A 20,685-nucleotide genomic window follows, 5' to 3' on the forward strand; every position below is an offset into this window, starting at 1 on the left:
ATAAGCCTTTCATAAATTATAAAGCAGGCACAGACAGCAGTTTTTAGCAGAAAACACTGTGACCACATTTAAGCTCGGCACAGAAATCTGATGCAACTAGGAGATAAAGCCACTGTCTTTCGTATCAGTGTCTAGACACTGCAGGACACATCTTTTGGGCAGAAGTATAGTAACGATCAGCTATCAGAGAAATAACGGCACGCCGTGAGAACGGACCCACGTCAGAATCCGCGTCCAGGCTGGAATCCGACACGAGGACTTCGATACTGGGGATACTGGGGTCCAAGCTCTTTTCTAACTCCTCTATTTCCCGCCGGATTTTCTCTCTTTCGGCGTGTAAATCCACAGGCGACATGACTCCTGAGAGACAGACAGACAGACAGACAGACAGCCGAGTCAGCGACAACACATGGAACCAGAGCAGCGTCTCCCCCGTTCTCCACCAGGGACGGGAGGGGGGGGGGCTGCAGGTGTCCCAGGTGAACGGCCGCAGGGAAAGTCCCCTGCAGACCCCACCCCCAGAGCACGTCCCCCAGGTAACTGCCAGCCCAGGTACAAGCCCCAGCCCCACAACCAGCCGGCCCCCACCCCGCGTCCCTGCCCCTCACCGCGCTCCCGCAGGAGGTCCCCAGCCGGGCCCAGGTAATGGGCCATAGCCGCGGCGGCGGCGCCCCGAGGGCTGCGGGAAGCGAAGGCGAGACTCCCTCAGCGCCTCCCGGGCCTGCAGCCGCGCGAGCTCCGCCTTCGTAGTGCCTAGGAGACGAGCGCCTCTCCCAGGAGCGAACCTGATTGGGCGGCCGGTATCACGTGCCGGGGGGGAGTACCGCTGTCACGTGCCGAGGGAGGTGGCTTTTCGACCGGGCTGAGGAATCACGTGCCGCGGTATTTTTCCATAGCCCGCAGGAGACTTGTTTGATTGGCTGAATTCCGACACGTGACGGGGCTGAGGCGGTCACGGCGGGGCCGAGAGGCGGCGGTGGCCCAGCACGTTTCCTCTAGCCCCAGGCTCCTTCCGGTCTAGGGCGGCCCAGGGCTCCCGGGTGTCTAGGGAGGCGGCACGAGGCACCCTGGGGGGCGGCACAGCAGGGGCTAGGCCGGCGGCCGCCCCTGCAGCCAGAGCAGAGGGGACCTGGCCAGCGGCTCTGGAGCGGTCGCGCTTTTCTCGGCCGCCTTCCTCACCCCGCCCCGTTCCATAGCGAAGGCAGGGGATGGAGGTGGCTGTCTCACCCCACGCATGGTAACCGGCCGCGCAGCCAGAACTGGACCCCAGGGCTCATATGGCCGGGCAGGCGCTTGCTGCCCCCGGGAGGCTGCTAGTCCTGCTGTGATTTCATTTGTCTGGCCTTAGGGCGGGGCCCACCGCTCCCCGGCAGACAACTGGTTTATGTAAATAAAGGAAAGTCTCCACCTGGGATGCCCCTGAAGGAGTTTGCTGACCTGGTCTCGCTGCTGTCTCTCCACAGCTACCCTGTGTGCATGCCACTTACACCCACGTCAGCGTTAACGGAGCAAAACAGGGTAGAACTGAGGAAGGGCACTGCAGCTAGTATACACATTTCCCACACTTCCCTGCACTGCACCTGCCAGGGTAACATTGGAAATAAATACTCCAATTTGCAGTAACTACTAATCCCCAAATGCTAATTTTTCTCATGCTGTGCCTGTATTAACTTCTCCATTGTTCCAGTCACTACTACAGCATTGGCACTTGTTTTGCACAAAGAAATGTTAGCTCCATTGTTTCAGTCACATCTGAAGTTGGTATATGGAGAGTCTTCCTTGGTTTTTGTAATTATAGCATTCACTGCTGCTCAAATGTGAGTTTACTGGTGTATTTATACACATTACAACAATTCCTGTATTAGACAGAATACACTAGTGTGGTAGTATAGATCAAAGTTCTGGACTTTTTCTGATATAAACTAGCCCTCAGGAAGTTTAGACTTGAAATTAGATGACGGTTTCTAACCATCAGAGGAGTGAAGTTCTAGAATAGCCTTCCAAGGGGAACAGTGGAGGCAAAAGACATATGTGACTTCAAGACTAAGCTTGATAATATTTATGGAAGGGATGGTGGAGGGGGGGGGTAGCCTAATTTTGGCAATTAATTAATCTTTGACTATTAGCAATAAATATGCCCAATGACCTGTGATAGGACACTAGATACGAAAGAATTCTCCCTAGTAACGCAGCTCTCACCCTAGGTGTCTGGCTGGTGAGTCTTGCCCACATGCTCAGGGTTTAGCATATCGCCATATATGGGGTCAGGAAGGAATTTTCCTCCAGGGCAGATTGGCAGAGGCCCTGGGGGGGGGGGGGGGGGTTGCCTTCCTCTGCAGTTTGGGGCACGGGTCACTTGCTGGAGGATTCTCTGCACCTTGAAGTCTTTAAACCACGATTTGAGGACTTCAATAGCTCAGACATAGGTCAGGGGTTTGTTACAGGGGTAGGTGAGTGAGATTTTGTGGCCTGTGTTGTGCAGGAGCTAAGACTAGAAGATCATAATGGTCCCTTCTGACCTTAAAGTCTATGAAAGTAGTCCAGTGCACACAAGCAGCTGCCTCACCTCTACCAAAGTGACTCTCCCCCACCCCCACACACACACTTTTTTTCCCCCCTGAAAACCATTTTATTTAAGCCACCAAGAATCACCAACTAAAGGCAGTAGTATTTAATTTCTCTTTTTTTTTCTTTTGAAAAAAGTATTGTTACAAAACCTAATACAATTAAAAAGCATTTTAAAATATATTTAGGAAGTAAACTGGTTAAAGCATTATGTAGGATATAGTCTCATTTTCATATTTAATTCTACAAGGGTTCAAAATATTTCCCCCTACCTCACCCCTCATGGCAGTAAAAAACACCACACAGAAAAGATTTATTTGCTCCCAGCATTTATAAAATACTTTGACACAGCACTACTAGAGGGAATGAGGAAAAAAGGCAGGGAGCACAATGTTTTGAGTCCAGTGCTCCACTTCATTTTAATGGGAGACTGCAATGCACACAGTGTGACGGCTGGGTCTTGAGGTCCCAATCCAGCAAAGCACTTAAAGTATGTGCTTTGCTGGATCAGGTTCTGGAGAGCCACTGTTGGTACAATGGAAGGAAGGGTAATACTGCACCAGTGCATAACTGTTCTCCCACAATAAAAACAGTAAGGGTAAAGGTTGCATATTTTAAGACTGCATTTTTTAAATATTAAAGCAAACAATCTTTAAATAGTGATTTCTATATGTAAACAGAACTCTTGGGGTAGAGTTCCTTTAGTGGTTTTTTCACGGTCCATCATCTGAAATTTCAGAAATTCTGTCGATCGATTTAAGGAGTTCGGCAACAACCTGCAATGATTCTGCTCCAGAGACCAATTGCCTAGAATTTAAAAAACAAAATACTGAACAGGATAGGGCAGATTACAAGTAACAACGTTACCAGAAGAGGGGTCGATATGCAGAGACAAAGAACAACAAACAGGGCATTTCAAACTTATTTATATCAGAGAACATTTATGCAACTTCAGTTGCTAAGAAAAAACAGTTCACTTGAATTGCAAAATTCACTGTAAAAAAAACAAACAAACATTTAGGTAGATTAGGATTAACATTTACATCATTAAAAACCCTAGTTGTACAAAAGCTTATTACACAGAAAATGAACTTAATTTTGAACAGCTAGTGAAAAATCTGAATTGTGTAATTATTTTCCTGCAGTGTGTGTACAAAAACTGAGCTACTGTAGGTGAACTAGAAAGTGAAACTGAACAGTATTTACACCTCCACCTAAGTGAAACTGAAATTCAAAATGTAAACAAAAAGTGAAATCATGATCTCATGAATGTCAACGGAAGAGCCTCCAGTACTAATTTTCATTTAGTCTACAGACTCCTGTTAGGACAAGTTCTTTATTTTACAGTTCTCTTTATAAAGCTGAACTTACTTTATTGAAGAGCGTGAATTTGTAATTACTCTCAGAAGATTCTGCAAGGCAATATCTGCATTTTGTTTCACTACAGCCAAACTAGCAGACTGGCCAGTCTTCAAGGCTTCATTCTCTGTCTTGTAATTTTTCAGCTGAACCTTAGGAAGAGTTTAGTTTATTATAGGCAATTTTCCTGGAGCAGATGCACATTTATTTATATAAGATGGCAAAAGAAAACAATTCCTATGAGTACTTGAATGCTGCTTTTTGGGGGCTAACTTAGGGCTCTCTCCATTAGGAATTTGTGCCATCTGCAAGATCATGGTCTCCACTTACAGGGATCAAAATTCTTCATGTGATCTCTGATCCAGGACTAAACCTTGGAAGCCTTTACCAGACTTGAAAGCATTTGTACTAGTCCCACCAAATGCTTCTAACCCTGGCAGGTTGCTAGTTAGCAGTCCCAAAACCTGCTTCATTCTGAAAATCATCTTGCTTCTGCTTCCCTTACTCAATTTTAATTCTGATATTAAAGCAGTGAATTTTCCAACTCATTTAGAAGTTAATATTGGATATCAGAAAGCTGAACTTCCAGGTGGTGTTGGGCTTACTGTCTTCTCTTAGCAGTGTAAAATAGAAGGCACTAAAATCAGTTCAAATTTAGAGAGTGCATTGGGGATGAGGAAGAGATTAATCAGAATAATGCGATTTTAATGTCTATCACGTAACATACCATGGCTAAAAGTCAGTGTTTATGCCAATGGAAAATGAGAAATCCTAGATTCTGTGGAATAAGAAGCCTCACAATAGTTACTGGTCCCATGGCGCACAAGTTCTAAACTTTGGAGTTGTGAAATTTTTGGTTTACATTGACTTAATATACATTCAATCAGAACACAAGGACATTTTATAAAAGATTCACTCACAGGTGAATACTTTTCCAGTAGCACTGTTATAAACTCTATTTAATATCAAAATATGTTCACGTGAAGTTCATACAGTAAGAGAACCTTAAAAAGGAGAGGACAGATTCATACCTGAAGTAGTGCATTTTCCTGTTTCAGTTTTATAACATTATTTTCTGCTTTCACAGCCCGTTTCTGGAATACAAGATACCAAGATTATTTATACTGTGGTAGTGCCTAGAATGCACTATGCATTTTCCTAATACAGATGAATGTATAAGTCTTACCTCAAAGAGACCAAAATAACATACTAAAAATATAGGGAAGGGATATAACATACCAATCAAGTGATCAAGGCCACAATACATACAATACTTCCTTCTGAGTAGGGAAAGAATTTACTCACTATAAACAAACAGATGACTTAATTACCAATTTTCTTGCAGGCAATGCCTATATGTAAATATCTGTAAATTATGTGCAAGTTGGGTGTTTCCAGAAAGCTACACAGAAACAGCTGAATATAAGTGATTAAGACTCTTTAATCAATCATGCAAAGCCCTGACTCCTGTATAACTGAGGTACTTTTGGAGTGGAACTCAGCTCCTTTTCATGTTAGCAGCCCTTGCTTCAGAAGTGCTGTCAGTAATAGACACTTGATACTATGAAAAGTGATAGACAACTTGTCTCCTGAATAATGTAAGGGAAAAAGTTGAACCAAAGTGTCAGAGTTGAAAAGAGAATGTTACCATTACTCAACCATCCTTCCGCCTGCATTGCTTATGCTTCCTCCAGTGTTTGAGGAGGAAAACAAAAACCCACAGGGCAGCCCTGATCATGGATCTGTACTATAAGAACATAAAGAAATATTTACCGTCATCAACTGGAGATTCTGTTCTACATGCTGCACCATTGCTTCTAGATCCCGGGCCTCTTTTTGCTCTTTAATCTTGTTCTCTTCTAGTTTTTTTTCAAGTGTCTTTACCCTTGTTAAAAAGAGAACAAAGTAGGCATTTTTATTTGCATTCAGTGGGAGAGAGTACAAAGTGTTGCAGGCAAGAAGATTCTATTATAAATATTTTTAGAACATCCTAGATAGAGGCTTCAGTATGACAAAAACGTTCATTCTAATGCACTATAGAAACTCCACCCACAGAATTAGGTTGGGCCTCAGGGGATTCATTTGTTCAACATCCATTAGCGTGAAGGATAATTATACAGCTGAATCTCTGCACAACACATCCATTCACTGTCAGTCTATATTATGTTGTTTTTCAAGCCATTCTGAGGTGTGGTCGGTGGTGGTGTAACAGTCCATTTTTAGGAAAGTGTGAATTGCCTCAGTATGTGAAGCAGCATGGTGCAGTGGACAGAGGAATTCCTGAGTTCTAATCACAGCTCTGTCACTGACTCACCTGTGTCCTGGGGAAATTCACCTAACCTCCCCACCATCAATTTCCCTATTGGTAAAATGAAAATACTTGTTTGCCTCACAGGAGCAAAGTAAGGATTATTAATACATCACTTTGAAGGTCTGAAGTGTTCCAATAGGCAAGTTTGCCCTCATTGACAAACTGAGTTGAATAGGTTATAAAAGAGGACAGGAGTTGGCTCCAATTATTATTAAAAAACAAGACACCAAATCAGACAAACATTCTACCTACTTTCCCTGATTTCTTTCTAAAAGGAAATCCAAATGATTTCTTAGAAGCCAGTTTCTCAACTGAAATAACCCTGTAGTGAAATTGTCATACAAGAGGACAAACCTCTAGTCTCCAACCTTTTTACACCCAAGATCACTTTTTGAATTTAAGGGCATCCCAGGATCTCTACCCCACCACTTCCCCAAAGCCCCGCCCTGCTCACTCTATCCCCCCCTCCCCCATTGCTCATTCTCCCACACCTTCACTCTCTCTGGGCTGGGGTGTGGGGGGGTTCTGGGTGCAGGCTCTGGGAGGCGGCTCAGGGCTGGTGGGGGGAGGGGGGGGGGCAGCCTCCCGCTGGGCAGCACTTACCTCCACGGCTCCCAGTTGGTGGCGTAGCGTGGTTGCTGCTAAGGCAGGCTCCCTGCCTACCCTGGCTCCACACCGCTCCTGGAAGGGGCGGACATGCCCCTGCGGCCCCTGGGGGAGAGCGGGGGGCACACGACTCCATGCACCGCCCCTGCAGCTCTCATTGGCCACAACTCCCCATTCCCGGCCAATGGGAGCTGCGGGGTCAGGACAGGCAGGGAGCCTGCCTTAGCAGCAGCCCTGCTGCACCACCAGAGATTGTGATCAACTGGGAGATCCTATAGGATTGACCAATCAATCACGATCGACCAGTTGGTGACCACTGGCATAAACGATCACAAATCTTGTTTCATTCAGTTACGATGTATAAGGATATCAGCATTTCAACTTCATTTATCAAGTTCATGATTTCTTTTCCGCTCTAGTATACATACTTGTCTGTCTGAGTTTCAGAGAAGAAGTGAAGCTGGTTAATCTTGCTTCTTAGTCTGGCATTTTCTTCTTGTAGCTGCAGAAAAATACTCATTAGAAATCAGGAATGTATGGTCTGGTGATCATACTGATCTTTTTAACATGCAAAAACCAGCATGGATGAAACCTTCCAAGTCTCACTTCTGGAGCTGGAAAAATCTTGGCAATTTCCATGAACTAAATTCACTAACAAATATTTAAAAAATCCTCTCAAACAAAACCAAAATAATAATCTTCTCCATTTCAGAGGAAAAACGTGAGGCATGGAGAGATTAAGTGAGACAAGTGTGTGCCTGGATAAAGATTTTATTGCCATGAATATATGGAGAGCGATGAGGGGATTTTATAGCTCACCCTGAGTGCCTATAGAAACCTTTGTGCTGTGCCACACATCATCACTAGTTTTAACTTCTGCTCTATAGAAGCGTTTAGAACTATTTCAAGGGGTTTCATTTCATATTCCTCCAACTCGGAAGCCAAGTCGCCTTAAGACCATTCACAGACGCCAGTGAAAACGCAGATACATTTTCAAGGCCCTTTAGGGTGACCTAAAGTAACTTTTCTGGACCATGCGGAAGTGCAAAGTTAAGCTCCAGCACTTCGCAAACTACCAGGACACTCTGGAAAGCCAGGGTGGGGGAGGTAAGAACTTCTGCTGGTGAGCGAGAAGCTGTTGAGCTCTTCGGGCCTGGGAAAGGACTCCGAGGGCAGTGGAAGCTCTAGGGCTCTAGAAGCTCTACCAGAGGCGAGCTCGGCCACTTACGTCTCGGCAGGCCGGCTGCAGCGGGTGACAGGGCCCCTCTCCAGCTTCCCCCCGGGACGCCAGGTTCTGCTCTGCGTAGCCCAGCGGGTCACTCTCGTCCAGCTGCCACGGCGCGGAGTCCTCCAGCCCCGACCAGTCCGGGCGGTCGCCGTAGAAGGACTCCAAGGCGCTGGGCCCCGGCGAGGCGCTCCCGGGCCCGGCCCAGTGGGCTCGTTCCACGGCGGCGGGCTGGTAACACCCGCTCCACTCCGCATCCTCCCCGTCCAGCCGCGTGTCGCCCGCGCTGGGGTCCGGGAAAAACGGCTCGTGGAGCCGCAGGGGGGGCGGCGGCGCGGCGGCCTGCAGGGCGAGAGGGCGCAGGTGGGGACCGCGGGCGGGGGGGGGGGGGATCGCGCGCCAGTCACCCACCCGCCCCCCCGGTACCTGGGGGCTGGCGCCGCGCGGGGCCGCGCCCCGGCCCTGGCTCCGCACGAACTCCCGGAAGGAGAAGGGGTTGGCCGCGCCGGGCTCCTCGCCTGCGGGGAGAGAGGGGACGCGTCAGCCGGGCCGTGCGGAGCGGACTCGGGACCCCCCTCCCCCATGCCCGCCCCCTCCCGGTTCTCACCGCCCCAGAGCTGGGGGTTCGGGGAAGGGGAGCGGGGGCCGCGGCTGTGACCCGCCATGGCCCCCGTCGGCTCCCATCGGGGCGGGAGGCAGGGCCATTCCCCGCCTGGGCCCGCCCTTCCTGGGACTGACCAACCAGCAGCCAGCGCAGTTATTCCCGCCTCCGCGCTAACCACTGAGAACCCGCCGCCGGACACTCAGCCCCGCCCCTCCCCGGCATGGGCCAACCAGCAAACGCCGCCAGCGGCCGCGGTTAGCTCCGCCCCGGGCGACGCACGTGGTTTCCGTGCCGGGCAGCCGGGCGGAAGGGGAGGGCGGAGGCTGGGGCTTCCCGCACATAAGATGGCGGCGAACATGGTGCGGTTTCGGGGTGGCGCGTGGGGCCCGCTTCGCAGGTGAGCGCAGCCTCCTCCCCCGCCCGGACAGTAGTTGAATAGAGCTGCCCGTGGCCCCTCTCCCCCTCCCCCGTTGGAGCCCCTCGTGACCCTTCACCCTCCCCCCCCATCAGTGACCCATAACCCTCCTCCCAGAGAGTCCCCCCAGCCCCTCCTCTGACAGGGCCCCCAAGGCCCTGGCTCCCCCTGAGCTCTTCCTCCTGCCAGAGCCTCAAGAATCCTGGTCTTCCCTAGTGTCCCCTGCCAGGCACCCCCCCCCCACACACACACACTCATCAGTGAATCCTAATCGCTTCACCATCACCTTTCTAAGAACCCAGGTGCCACCCCCAGGCTCTCCTCTGACAGGGCCCCCAAGAGCTAGGTCAGGGATGTCCCCTTCAGGGCGCTGCCCACCCCTAGCTGCTCCTCGGCAAGTGACCTCACAAGATCCCCCCACCCCCCATCCCATGTCCTGGGGCCTCACATCCTCCGATTACTGTTGCTGAGCTCTGAATAGAGTTTCTGCTGACCAGATCCTGACCTGCCCATAAATAAGGGGGTGTAAATGAAAGCACATCTATCTGTCTCACCTACCCAGCCTCCTTCGCTTGGGACATCATGCAGGGCTTTCCTTTGCCTAGAAACCCATTCGCTCAACCCCATGATTGTGGGAACATTTCAGCCTCCTTCGTAGTTTGCTGAATGTTGAACAGCCCTTGATGGACAGAATTGGACACCTCAGCAACCTTCTGGCAGTATGACTGTCACTAGTGAGCTCAGGGCCAGTTGATTCCATGTATCTATTTAAGTACTTATGTGGCCCCCAGCACTGTAGTATCTGAGGGGATTTTTATCTTCTCACCACCCTAGCAAAGTAGGGAAGTGCTATAATCCTCACAGTCAAAGCATCCACTCTCATTCGTTACTGAAAGCCTGTTTGATGAACTGAGGTCTGGTGCACTGTGATTAGGGTTTTTATACAAATGTCTATGATTGGTCTAGGTTTGGCTTGGCAGCTTACAGAAAATACAGCAGTGGTGGTGGCTGCCCCAACGTCCCTCTCACTTCTCCTCTGCCTGGAGTGCCTAAGCCTGTCTTCGCAACAGTTGACGGACAGGAGAAATTTGAAACCAAAGTTACAACACTAGAGAATGGACTGCGGATTGCATCACAAAACAAATTTGGACAGTTCTGTACTGTAGGGAGTAAGTACTGACTGACTTCAAGCAGGCAAGTCTCACTGCTCAGGGGAAGTTCTATGACTGGTGTTATACAGGCCAGACTCAATGATCACAATGGTCCCTTCTGGCTTTGTAATTTAGGAATCATTGCATTTGGATCGACCATATATAGAGGACCACATCCTGCTTTGGCACCAGTGGCCAAATTCCCATTGACTTAATTGGGAGCAGATTTGGTATTTAGGTACCAACATGAAACAGACATACCTAATGGCTTGTCTTCACTGCACAGTTAACTTGAATTATCTACGCTCGAGTTATTCCTCTTGAGTTAGCCCAGCTCAAACGAGAGCAGCCATGCTACAAAATAACACTGGAGATATACTAAATGGCTGAGTTAGCAGCTGATGAGTTGCGTTAACTTGAGCTTTAGCCTGTACCCCCGTGGGCCAGCCAACGGGAGTTAAAAGCACCTCACTTGAGTCAAGGGGTTTTGTGTGGACGGGAGCAAGACTTGAATTATAACTCAAATTAACGTTGCAGTGAAGAGAAGTCCTTAGCGATATGGTAGTGAAATATTTACTTAGAAATAATCTAATGCATTGAAATTATGTTTTAAATTGAGATGGCCTTTGCTAGTCATATGCATTCTCATGCTTGTAAAATCAGTGAACAGGCAATGGGGTTAAAATAAATATTAACTTTTTTTTTTTTTTTTTTTAAATATAAGTTCTTATAAATTCAGGATCAAGACATGAAGCAAAATACCTTAGCGGCATTTCACACTTTTTGGAAAAGTTGGCTTTCTCTGTAAGTATTGTTTGTGACGATAAGGTTCCTAAAGCCTATGTGTTAAATACTTACAAAAAACCTAAACTCGGTTGTTAGTATGGCTGTAATTATTCTCAGAAGGCCCAAGTCTGCTTTCCTTGAGCACCCAAGATTCTTACAGACTTAAAGGAATCCAGCTCAAGTTCTATGCACATATTTGCTTCAAGTCGGGGGAAAAAAAGAAAAGTGCTTCAGTGTATTAGGTCACACTAACAAATAGTAAATAGACACACATTTCATAAGCCTTAACGCTTTTTGTTTGTTTTTTGTTTTTCTTTGGTTAGTCCACAGCCCAGTTTGGCAGCAAAGATGAAATTCTTCTGACCTTGGAAAAGCACGGGGGTATTTGTGATTGTCAGGCATCAAGGTACACATCTTACTCTGTAGTTCCCCACGCATGAACAGTTGTCATGATTGCTGACAGCGATGCAGCATAACTGAACTTGATTTTCTGTTCCATCACAACAATGACTTTGTTTTTGAATAGCAAGAGTAATCTCTTTGTGGCAAATTGCAAATTAGGATGCTAGTGTGAACATAAAATGAGAAGGAATTTTAGCGCTTTACTATTTCAAAGTACTGGGCAAATATTACCGGGAGTTCATATATTCCACTTGAAAACTGAATGCAAAATATCTTTGTGTTGCAGGGATACCATGATGTATGCTGTTTCTGCTGATGCCAAAGGCCTAGACTCTGTGGTCAATCTACTGGCTGATGTAGTACTACAGCCCAGGTTATCAGGTGCGAGAATCTGAGTCTCTGTTTCAGGAAAGGATATCTAGACATTACATGACAAAATTATTTCAGTACTATCGTTCATTATGTCCTACTGATTTAAAGACTTTTGAGTATTGAAGTAACAGAGCAAACATTAGATTGTTATAGAATGTTTTTATTATGAACGTTAATGTGCTTAGACGGGTCAGTCATTTCCACTTCCTTCTAGCAATGGGGTTTGTTTTAGACTGTTTGCTTCCATCTGAGAAGATGGACAGAGAATAACATAGCCCTAGTCTGCAAATGGATCCAATCTATTGCTGCTTTCCTATATCTGCATGTATCTGAAGAAGTGGGGTTTTTTACCCATGAAAGCTTATGCCCAAATAAGAACGGCCGTACTGGGTCAGATCAAAGGTCCATCTAGCCCAGTATCCTGTCTACTGACAGTGGCCAATGCCAGATGCCCCAGAGGGAGTGAACCTAACAGGTAATGATCAAGTGATCTCTCTCCTGCCATTCATCTCCACCCTCTGCCAAACAGAGTCTAGGGACACCATTCCTTACCCTTCCTGGCTAATAGCCATTAATGGACTTAACCTCCATGAATTTATCCAGTTCTCTTTTAAACGCTGTTATAGTCCTAGCCTTCACAACCTCCTCAGGCAAGGAGTTCCACAAGTTGACTGTGCGCTGTGTGAAGAAGAACTTCCTTTTATTTGTTTTAAAGCTGCTGCCCATTAATTTCATTTGGTGGCCCCTAGTTCTTGTATTATGGGAACAAGTAAATAACTTTTCCTTATTTACTTTCTCCACATCACTCATGATTTTATATACCTCTATCCTATCCCCCCTTAGTCTCCTCTTTTCCAAGCTGAAAAGTCCTAGCCTCTTTAATATCTCCTCATATGGAACCTGTTCCAAACCCCTAATCATTTTAGTTCCCCTTCTCTGTACCTTTTCTAGTGCCAGTATATCTTTTTTGAGATGAGGAGACCACATCTGTGTGCAGTATTCAGGATGTGGGTGTTCCATTGATTTATATAAGGGCAATAAGATACTCTCCGTCTTATTCTCTATCCCCTTTTTAATGATTCCTAACATCCTGTTTGCTTTTTTGACCGCCGCTGCACACTGCGTGGATGTCTTCAGAGAACTATCCACAATGACTCCAAGATCTTTTTCTGAATAAATAAATCTGTTAGTCTTTAAGGTTCCACCGGACTCCTTGTTGTTTTTGTGGATACAGACTAACACGGCTAACCCTCTGATACTCAGTGTTTTACTTAAGACTGAATAGTGTGGATGGATTCTTTCCCCCACCCGTCTTAATTTGAGTTTCTTTGTTTCTTGACCTCCAGGATTCTGCTGGAGCCAACATCCCACGGTGTTCCTCATTGTCTGTGAAAGACCCAGGGAGTTCATTACCTATTCAATACTTTGGACAGTGGTTCATATCCTTTGTTTTCTCTCACTGTAGATGAAGAAATTGAGATGACTCGAATGGCTGTGCAGTTTGAGCTCGAAGATCTGAATATGAGACCTGATCCAGAGCCTCTACTAACGGAGATGATACATGCGGTAAACTGCTGTGGGATTTGTCTCACACACATTGCTCTCTGCACTACATGATGCAGTTTATTTCTCACCCTTTACTTAATTTCACTGGTGCTTTTTATTTGGGCTATAAACACACTTTTATTATGCTAACATAGAATTGGGGGAGCATTTTGCTTACACTCCGTTTTGAAATCCTATATTCTGCATGAGGTAGAAAGTCAAGAAAGGGGCAGTTAAGGTTCCAACATAAACCAAAGCTTATTCACACTGCAATCTTTGTATAGTGTGCTTGATACTTGCACTTCATGCTTCTTTTAGAACTTCCTGTCTCCAGCATTCCATTGTTTTCCTGTTTGCACCTTCAGGATGACGACTTACATTTCTGTAGTACTCTTTCTCCCCAAGGATCCAAGCTATTCATCTAGTACCACTGAAGTCTGGGCACACGCTCTGCTGGGGGTGGGATCTGAACAGCATCCTGTCCCTGGAAGTATAGGCTACAGAAACTGGACAAACCCCTGCTCTTACAAAAAGGGCCATGATACCATTAATATCCATGTAGAGCAGACAGGGTCTTGGATTTTTAAAGCCTCTGAAAGTGTCATGTACATTTAGTCCATTAAATTTACTGTACCTTCCTCAAAAGAATGAAGGGCTTTGTTGATCCTGCGAGTCCAGGTAGTCTAGATGTTTCAAACCTGACACTTAGACAGTTACCCAATCCTCTCCTGCTATAACTTATCTTTGGGAGGAGTGGGGAGCCATAAGTGAAATGATGCTCAATATGTGTTCCCTCTCGTACTGCGTCTACATTAGCCTAGATGTAAAAGGGCAGGGGAAGGCTCACATCGTAATTTTGAGGGAGAACAGAGCATTATGTGTTCTAAACTAAGGGTGGTTGTATGTTCACCCTCCCAATAGGCAGCCTACAGGGAGAACACCGTGGGACTCAACAGGTTCTGCCCCGTGGAAAACATAGAGAAAATGGATCGGAAAGTGCTCCATTCATATCTGCAGAATTACTATACACCTGACAGGATGGTGTTGGCTGGAGTTGGGATAGAGCATGAGCAGTTGGTGGAGTGTGCCAGGAAGTATCTGCTTGGTGTAGATCCAGTGTGGAAAAGCGACAAGCCCAAGCAAGTTGACAAATCAGTCGCACAGTACACGGGAGGAATCATCAAGGTAAAATAAAAGCAAGAACTAATCAGTGCGTCATGCGACTTCTTCTTAAAGTACAGTAATAGATTTGAGCTCCCCTGATTTCATTCAGAGTGGTAGATCTTCATTTTCAAAACGGCACTTCTTGAACTCGCAATAAGCAGCATTTGTACCCACAAAACAGTTAATTACGTCAGTGCTCATTTGTATATGCAGTTGCCTACTGTGCAGATACAAGTACAGGCTTATGAACGTGCAACAGCTCTGCGTGCGCCCATTGTGGCTGCCGCTGGGCAACCTGTTTGCTTTCTGTAATTTACTAGGCCACACTCTGAAGGCGAAATTAAATCCTAATTTGTTCTCTCTCCCCACAGCTTGAAAAAGACATGTCAGATGTGAGTTTGGGTCCAACCCCAATCCCTGAGCTGACCCACATCATGATTGGGTTAGAAAGCTGTTCGTTTTTGGTAAGTACGGTCCCAAAATTCATTGCTGTGCACACCCTAAACTAGCAAAACCTTGAGCAACCATGTCATTGTTCAAATGTTGGAACTGTTTTGTGTCTGAGAGCACAGATGCATGCAGGTAGCAAGGGAGCTTTTTCCATCCGTAGCCTGTTGGGAGGCTGGGAATGGTTTTGCCACCCAACTGCAGGAGTTTGCTATCACATGTATCGCTAGTTAGAGCTTGGAGATATGCACCAATATTTGCATGGCTTCTTGTGTTCATCAGGGGCCTTTCTCCTGTTTTTTTCCCTCTTCCACTTACCTTTGAGCACTGAGACACCCTGCACTGCATCTCCACTGTAGAGATGACGGACTCTCTTATTGTGATTCAGGAGGAAGACTTCATTCCCTTTGCTGTATTAAACATGATGATGGGAGGTGGCGGCTCCTTTTCTGCCGGAGGACCTGGCAAGGGCATGTTCACCCGTCTGTATCTTAATGTACTCAACAGGTTTGTTTACCTCTCTTTCAAGGAATGCTGCCAAAAGACGTTTCTATGGATATGGGCCCTGAACGGAAGGCCTCATCTGAAAGCCTAAATGTGTCCATTTTTAAAAATCAGCTCTTAGAAGCAGATGTGGCTTATTTGGGAGGAGGTGGGTGTAGTTCAACTGAGCACACGGGTGCCCTGGAATCTTGTTGTCCTCCACCGGCCCATGCCTTCAACTCGGGGGGAATCTTGAAAATTAGCAGTTGATGCAACTGTTCCTGCACAGTATCCTCCTATTATAGAAACAGTGAGGAGGGGAGTAGAGGGCAGACATGCACAGAAGAAAATAATCAGGGGAGCGGAGACTTGTTCCTAATGATTGGACTGATAGTTTGAATTCCCATCAGCATTTAGGAATCCCCACCTTGAAGATGAAACAGGGAGTGTATTGTCTTTTGTTAGTTATAGAGCACTCAGATGCATGTTTTTGTACTTACAGGCATCACTGGATGTATAATGCAACCTCTTACCATCACAGTTATGAAGATACTGGTCTCTTGTGTATTCATGCCAGTGCAGATCCTCGACAGGTACGTGGCTCTTCTGTATTCCAGGTCATAAATTCATAAAAGGTAAGTCTGTCACTGACTTAATTTCAGATAGAGTAGCTCTTTCCATATTATCATTAAGCGGTTATCGGTTGCATATAACACATCAAACTTTAAATCATTCACCCCTAGAGGGTATGATATGTTGTTTTGCAGTGGGATTGCATGGTCCTAATGGCCAATTCTAACTGTAAAATGTTATTGGCATTGTGAAAGTTTACCACTCTGGAAGAGGGAATCCTATTTTCCCACTTAGCTGACTATGTATAAAGGTGAATTGGGTTTATGTATTCCTGACCCACTGCTATAAACATCGTCCCCAAATGGCTCAGGTGCTCTGCACAGCCTCACTCCCCTTCTGGCAAAGTTCCATTCGTATTGACGGGAATTGCTGCTGTGGTGCCCCACTACAATTTTCCTGTACTCGTGCAGTTCAACGAGGGAGGGGTTTGGATCTTTCAGACTCCAAAAGGAGAAAGGGGAAAGTCACGCCCTGCTGATCACTGTTTTTTTTTTTTTTTTTTTTGTTAAACCCAACTTGAGAGAATGAGCAGGCATTGTTCTGTTTTTCTTTCAAAGACTCGCTTGTTTTTACAGGTCCGAGAAATGGTGGAAATAATTACAAAAGAGTTCATTTCAATGGCGGGAGCTGTGGGAGAGGTAAGTTGCCCGAACTCTGTTTTATGCGTGTAGTCTCAGTACTGAAATACCATGGTGATGAGCCCTAGCGAGGCTGATGAATTTCATACGTAAGCTTTTGAATGTACATTTTCTGACTGTGTTTCATGTCTTTAATAGTCTAGTAATCACAAGAGAATCTCCACAAGGAGGCAGGTGTTTGTAGCTCAATTTTATGTGTGTACGGGTGGCAAATATCTACGTAGAAGAAGGGACCCTTTGCCCAATCCTGACTTCACACCACTTCGTTTTGGAACCATCTCTGTTAACTTCCCAAGCACCTTCCTTTTCCTCGTAAACCCACCTCTGCAGACTCATTCCGGCTGTAAAGGCCATCCCCAGCTCTAGATTTATGCTGACAGCAGAATGTGATGTTGATGTCTCCCAGTTATTCCTGGAGGAGGAGGACTGTGTACAGCAGGCAGAGTAGTTGCCAGTCCTGAGACCAGTCTAAAGCAGTCTGCTGTATTTTCTGTTGCCATACAGGTGGAATTGGAGCGAGCAAAGACCCAGTTGAAATCCATGCTTATGATGAACCTAGAATCCCGGCCAGTTATCTTTGAGGATGTAGGAAGGCAAGTGCTGGCAACAAACACAAGAAAACTCCCTCATGAGCTGTGCTCTCTCATCGGTGAGTAAACCCCACGGACTTTGCGCTGACCGTGTTGGGCTGTAGGTGCACTCTGCTGATGCCTTCGTGCAGGAGCTACCTCGCAAATTCAGGTGGGATAAACACTTAAATCCCGTACTTGATAAAACGGGACCTTTTGGTAGGGTGCCATCTCTGCAGTTCTGGTCCAACTCTTCAGCACGGTGGGGCTCCTTTGGGCTCTTAACCCCCAGAGTGGGGGGCAGGGAAGTTTCAACGGAATCCCCCAATGGCAGCAGTCACTCTAGGGATTAGATATTTGTTTGTCGGTATTGGGGCAAATGCCCAGCTCACCTTGCTGCTGACGGTATTTCAAATATGGACAGCAAATGTAACCAGTGAGGCGATGAAGTCTGAGCCAAAGCCCATTGAAATCAATGGAAAGACTTCAGATGAGGCCCTTATTGTTTAGTGGACTGGAAAGCCAGGCCATCCCAGCACTTGCATGGACTTGCTCTGTGTCTGGCCAAACCACTTAATGTTTCTGATCCTCTGTTTCCCCCTCTGTAGAACAGGAATACCACCTTTCTCACTTCATGGGGTGTTAGGAGGGAGGGTGACAGTGCAAATGGAAGTGCTCATGTTGCCCCCACAGTCCTAGGGTGTGTTTACACTAAGCAAGGCTTAGAGACACCATCAATTTGATTTTTAAATTAATTTAAGAGCCAGCCTCATAAGGCTTTTATGGGCAACCCTGGGAGTAGCTCCTCCTCCCCATTCCTGTCTCTTCTATCATCTGCGTGTTGCCGCTGAATTTATTTCAGCTTTGCTGCTGTCATTATGGAGAAAGGCCCTCTTGAGTGGGGCGTAGTGCATGAGTGATATGGGCCAGTTCGTGTATCAAAACCAGAGCTACTGGCCTGACACAAAGCACTCTCAAAAAAGGTTTTCTTTGATCTCAAAATAATTGTGGCAATTATTTAATAGTTACAAAAAATCAGAGGGAAATGCAGTTGTGAACTGTCCCCCTTTAACTGGGCGTACTTGTAATACATTGACTTAATATCTTCAAAACGTCTCACAAAGTAACCCTCACAACTGTTTGCAAGCTAGCTCGATGCTTCTGTTTAACAGCAGGAGAAATCTGACACACAGTTTGTCAGAGCTGGGATTAAAATGCAGGCATTCCAAGTATAGATCCGGCATGATGATATTATTCAGCCTCCAGGGCGAAGCTTTGATCTCTGTTTAAAATGCATTTGAAATAGCTCTTGTTGTCATCGTCTGCAGGTAACGTGAAACCCAATGACATCAAGAGGGTGGTTGCGAAAATGCTTCGTAACAAACCGGCAGTGGCTGCACTGGGTGACTTGACGGAATTACCTACGTATGAACACATTCAAGGAGCACTGTCTAGTAAGGACGGGCGGCTACCTAGGATGTATCGGCTTTTTCGATAAAGCAGCAAATGCTGTCTAGAACAGGAGACTTACCTTTTTTATACATATTGTTCTTTGGATTATGTCAATGCAAAAAATATTTACATGCACATGATGTAAATATGGAACTTTTCTTGTAGCAAAGACTGCTTCAGGTGTTCAGAATGTGAAGTGTTCATGTTGATATAGGCTTACAGACTGGTCCCAGCTCTGAATGAGCACTTTGGCCATCAATAAATTCTTCTGCCTACCACAGAAGGCTGTGTGTGTAGGCCTTTCTCTTGGCACCTTGAATAGCAGTGTGGCAAAGCAAACCTAAACCACTACAGCTGAAAGGGCTACACGTATTGATCAATTAGCCAAGATCTTAGTTACCACTTGCTTTAAATATCCAGTATTGCAAGGGAAGTGTGTTCATGTTACTTTTTCTTCATAAGTATGCGCATTGGTGGTTGTAGCCCAAAATGTGTTGTACTCCTTACTAAAGGAATAGATTTAGGCGGAGTTACATTTCATAAGTCAGTTGTCCTCCAATCTTGTAGACTGTGAGTAGTAATATTGTCACTTTTGGAGGATTGTTACAAGTACTGCTAAAGTAAGGTGCTAATGTGATGCTTCTTAGTCCAGAGGATATATAAAACTGTAATCAAGTTGAACGGAGGGCACTAGAACAATCTGTCCTCATGACAAAGTTCTGAGTTTATACTTTGTTAATTTTAAAATGTAAATACTGGCTACTATTGTAAAATACCTTCAATAATCTGAACAAAATTGCTGCATGTTCTCGTTAAGACATATCATGGATAACATACTTACAGCTTTCCATCAAGTGCTGTGCTGTCAGGCAGATCCTCTCTGTAAAGGGTGTGGGGTGGTAGATACTTGGCCACACAGAGCTCACTTGAAGTTAGGTTGAACCTTAAGTGCAACTAATGGTTTCTTGCAAACAGAAATGCCATTTACCTTGATAACTGTTTATTTCCCAAGGAAAGATTAAGCTGAATTAAATGTTGTCAGCAAAGAGACAATGATTTGTATAAAAAGCTTAATCTTGAAGGTAATTGGTTCGTACTAAAAGCCCATAAGAAGAAATCCATATAAGAATACCACCAGTAACAGGGTTTAGTGACCTGTTTCTCTCTGTCTCTCACACCCACACCCACCATTCATGGGAGTGGAAGTTGTGCATGCTCCTGGAGCAGAGAACAGGCAAAGTGGTGGTGTTAATACTAACAAAATGCAGCTGCTTTTTGAACCCACGGTATGTTTTACAACAGACAGCTTTGTCCTGGCACTTGTGGTGTGTATCTTTGCCAAGGAAACAAATAAAGACATTGAAATGAATGGGTGTGATTAGTAAGTGAGCAAAGTGACTATGACGTTTAGAAAGTTATCAACTCTAATGGATTTCTAGACTGCTTTGGTAAATGGATAGTTTATGGATTAGTTTAAAAGCACTTCATTACCACTTAGTAAGGCCAGCAAGAAGCTTGGGTCCCACTTTACAGCTGAGGAAAGAGGACAGGATTTGCCCCAGGCCACCCAGCCAGTAAGCGCAGGTCACAGCTTTGACTAGAACGCGGCTCTGCTGTTGCTAAGCAACAAAGCTGGCTCTAGCTTAAGGTGCACTGTTTTGTTTTGAGGGTTTTTTTTTTTTAAAGGAACCAAAAAGAAAAAGCTCAGAGTGATGGCTGGATCTGTCCTGTGCACAGACCGAGATGGCTTTACATTCACAGAGGCTCTGGGGGCTATTTATCCAAGCATGTGCAGGGTTCCATAGGCTTAGGGCTATGCATATTGTCACGACTGCACGTACCCAGGGACCTTCACTCGCGCAGCAAAGGATTTATGGCACATGGCAGCAGGTCCCTTTTCTAGCTCAGTATTGTTCCCACAAGAAATCTACCTCTCAGTAACAAGCTTAATTTAGAAA

General features: G+C 45.9%; 3 protein-coding genes across 5 annotated transcripts in view; 1 reads left to right on the forward strand and 2 right to left on the reverse strand.

The window, feature by feature from the left end:
* The window catches only part of SNAPC4 (small nuclear RNA activating complex polypeptide 4), a 31,148-nt gene extending 30,396 nt beyond the window's left edge, over positions 1-752 (reverse strand). Inside the window, exons 1-2 of one of the 2 annotated variants that reach the window (XM_054007373.1) lie at positions 609-752; positions 217-360 (exon numbers count right to left, since the gene is read on the reverse strand). In XM_054007373.1, coding sequence (XP_053863348.1) covers positions 217-360; positions 609-654 — 190 coding nt within the window. In that variant the 5' untranslated portion in view covers positions 655-752. Of the gene's footprint in view, positions 1-216; positions 361-608 lie in introns of those variants that run through there. The other variant, XM_054007374.1, reaches the window with a different exon arrangement.
* Positions 753-2,656: 1,904 nt separating this feature from the next.
* On the reverse strand, positions 2,657-8,778 carry ENTR1 (endosome associated trafficking regulator 1). Of its 2 annotated transcripts, none has more exons than XM_054007320.1 (8): positions 8,674-8,778; positions 8,493-8,584; positions 8,070-8,408; positions 7,270-7,343; positions 5,698-5,809; positions 4,956-5,018; positions 3,937-4,070; positions 2,657-3,372 (listed from the first exon to the last, which is right to left on the reverse strand). In XM_054007320.1, exons 1-8 carry the CDS (start codon positions 8,729-8,731, stop codon positions 3,279-3,281), a joined length of 966 nt encoding a protein of 321 aa, XP_053863295.1. In that variant the 5' UTR covers positions 8,732-8,778; the 3' UTR covers positions 2,657-3,278. The 2 variants fall into 2 exon arrangements, with proteins under 2 accessions (XP_053863295.1, XP_053863294.1); XM_054007319.1 differs by having other exon boundaries at positions 3,937-4,076; positions 8,674-8,777.
* A 207-nt stretch (positions 8,779-8,985) lies between these two features.
* On the forward strand, positions 8,986-20,096 carry PMPCA (peptidase, mitochondrial processing subunit alpha). Its single transcript, XM_054007366.1, has 13 exons — positions 8,986-9,067; positions 10,052-10,254; positions 10,961-11,040; positions 11,346-11,428; positions 11,711-11,805; positions 13,262-13,362; positions 14,263-14,526; positions 14,877-14,969; positions 15,341-15,459; positions 15,938-16,028; positions 16,644-16,706; positions 17,211-17,355; positions 18,604-20,096. The coding sequence occupies exons 1-13, from the start codon at positions 9,015-9,017 to the stop codon at positions 18,771-18,773; spliced, it is 1,560 nt and encodes a 519-aa protein (XP_053863341.1). The 5' UTR covers positions 8,986-9,014; the 3' UTR covers positions 18,774-20,096.
* Positions 20,097-20,685: the final 589 nt, after the last annotated feature.

This window comes from Malaclemys terrapin, chromosome 17 (genome assembly GCF_027887155.1).
Source record: "Malaclemys terrapin pileata isolate rMalTer1 chromosome 17, rMalTer1.hap1, whole genome shotgun sequence".
In the NCBI taxonomy this organism is placed as follows: Eukaryota; Metazoa; Chordata; order Testudines; family Emydidae; genus Malaclemys; species Malaclemys terrapin.

Excerpts from the sequence above, each read along its gene's own strand:
- ENTR1 (XM_054007319.1), bottom strand. The coding sequence starts at position 8,731 with ATGGCGGGTCACAGCCGCGGCCCCCGCTCCCCTTCCCCGAACCCCCAG. Across the intron at positions 8,409-8,492 it reads CGCGCGGCGCCAGCCCCCAG|GCCGCCGCGCCGCCGCCCCC; the intron begins GTACCGGGGGGG and ends CTCGCCCTGCAG. Across the intron at positions 7,344-8,069 it reads TGCAGCCGGCCTGCCGAGAC|CTACAAGAAGAAAATGCCAG; the intron begins GTAAGTGGCCGA and ends ATTTTTCTGCAG.
- PMPCA (XM_054007366.1), top strand. The coding sequence starts at position 9,015 with ATGGCGGCGAACATGGTGCGGTTTCGGGGTGGCGCGTGGGGCCCGCTT. Across the intron at positions 11,041-11,345 it reads TGGAAAAGTTGGCTTTCTCT|TCCACAGCCCAGTTTGGCAG; the intron begins GTAAGTATTGTT and ends TTCTTTGGTTAG. Across the intron at positions 15,460-15,937 it reads TATCTTAATGTACTCAACAG|GCATCACTGGATGTATAATG; the intron begins GTTTGTTTACCT and ends TTGTACTTACAG.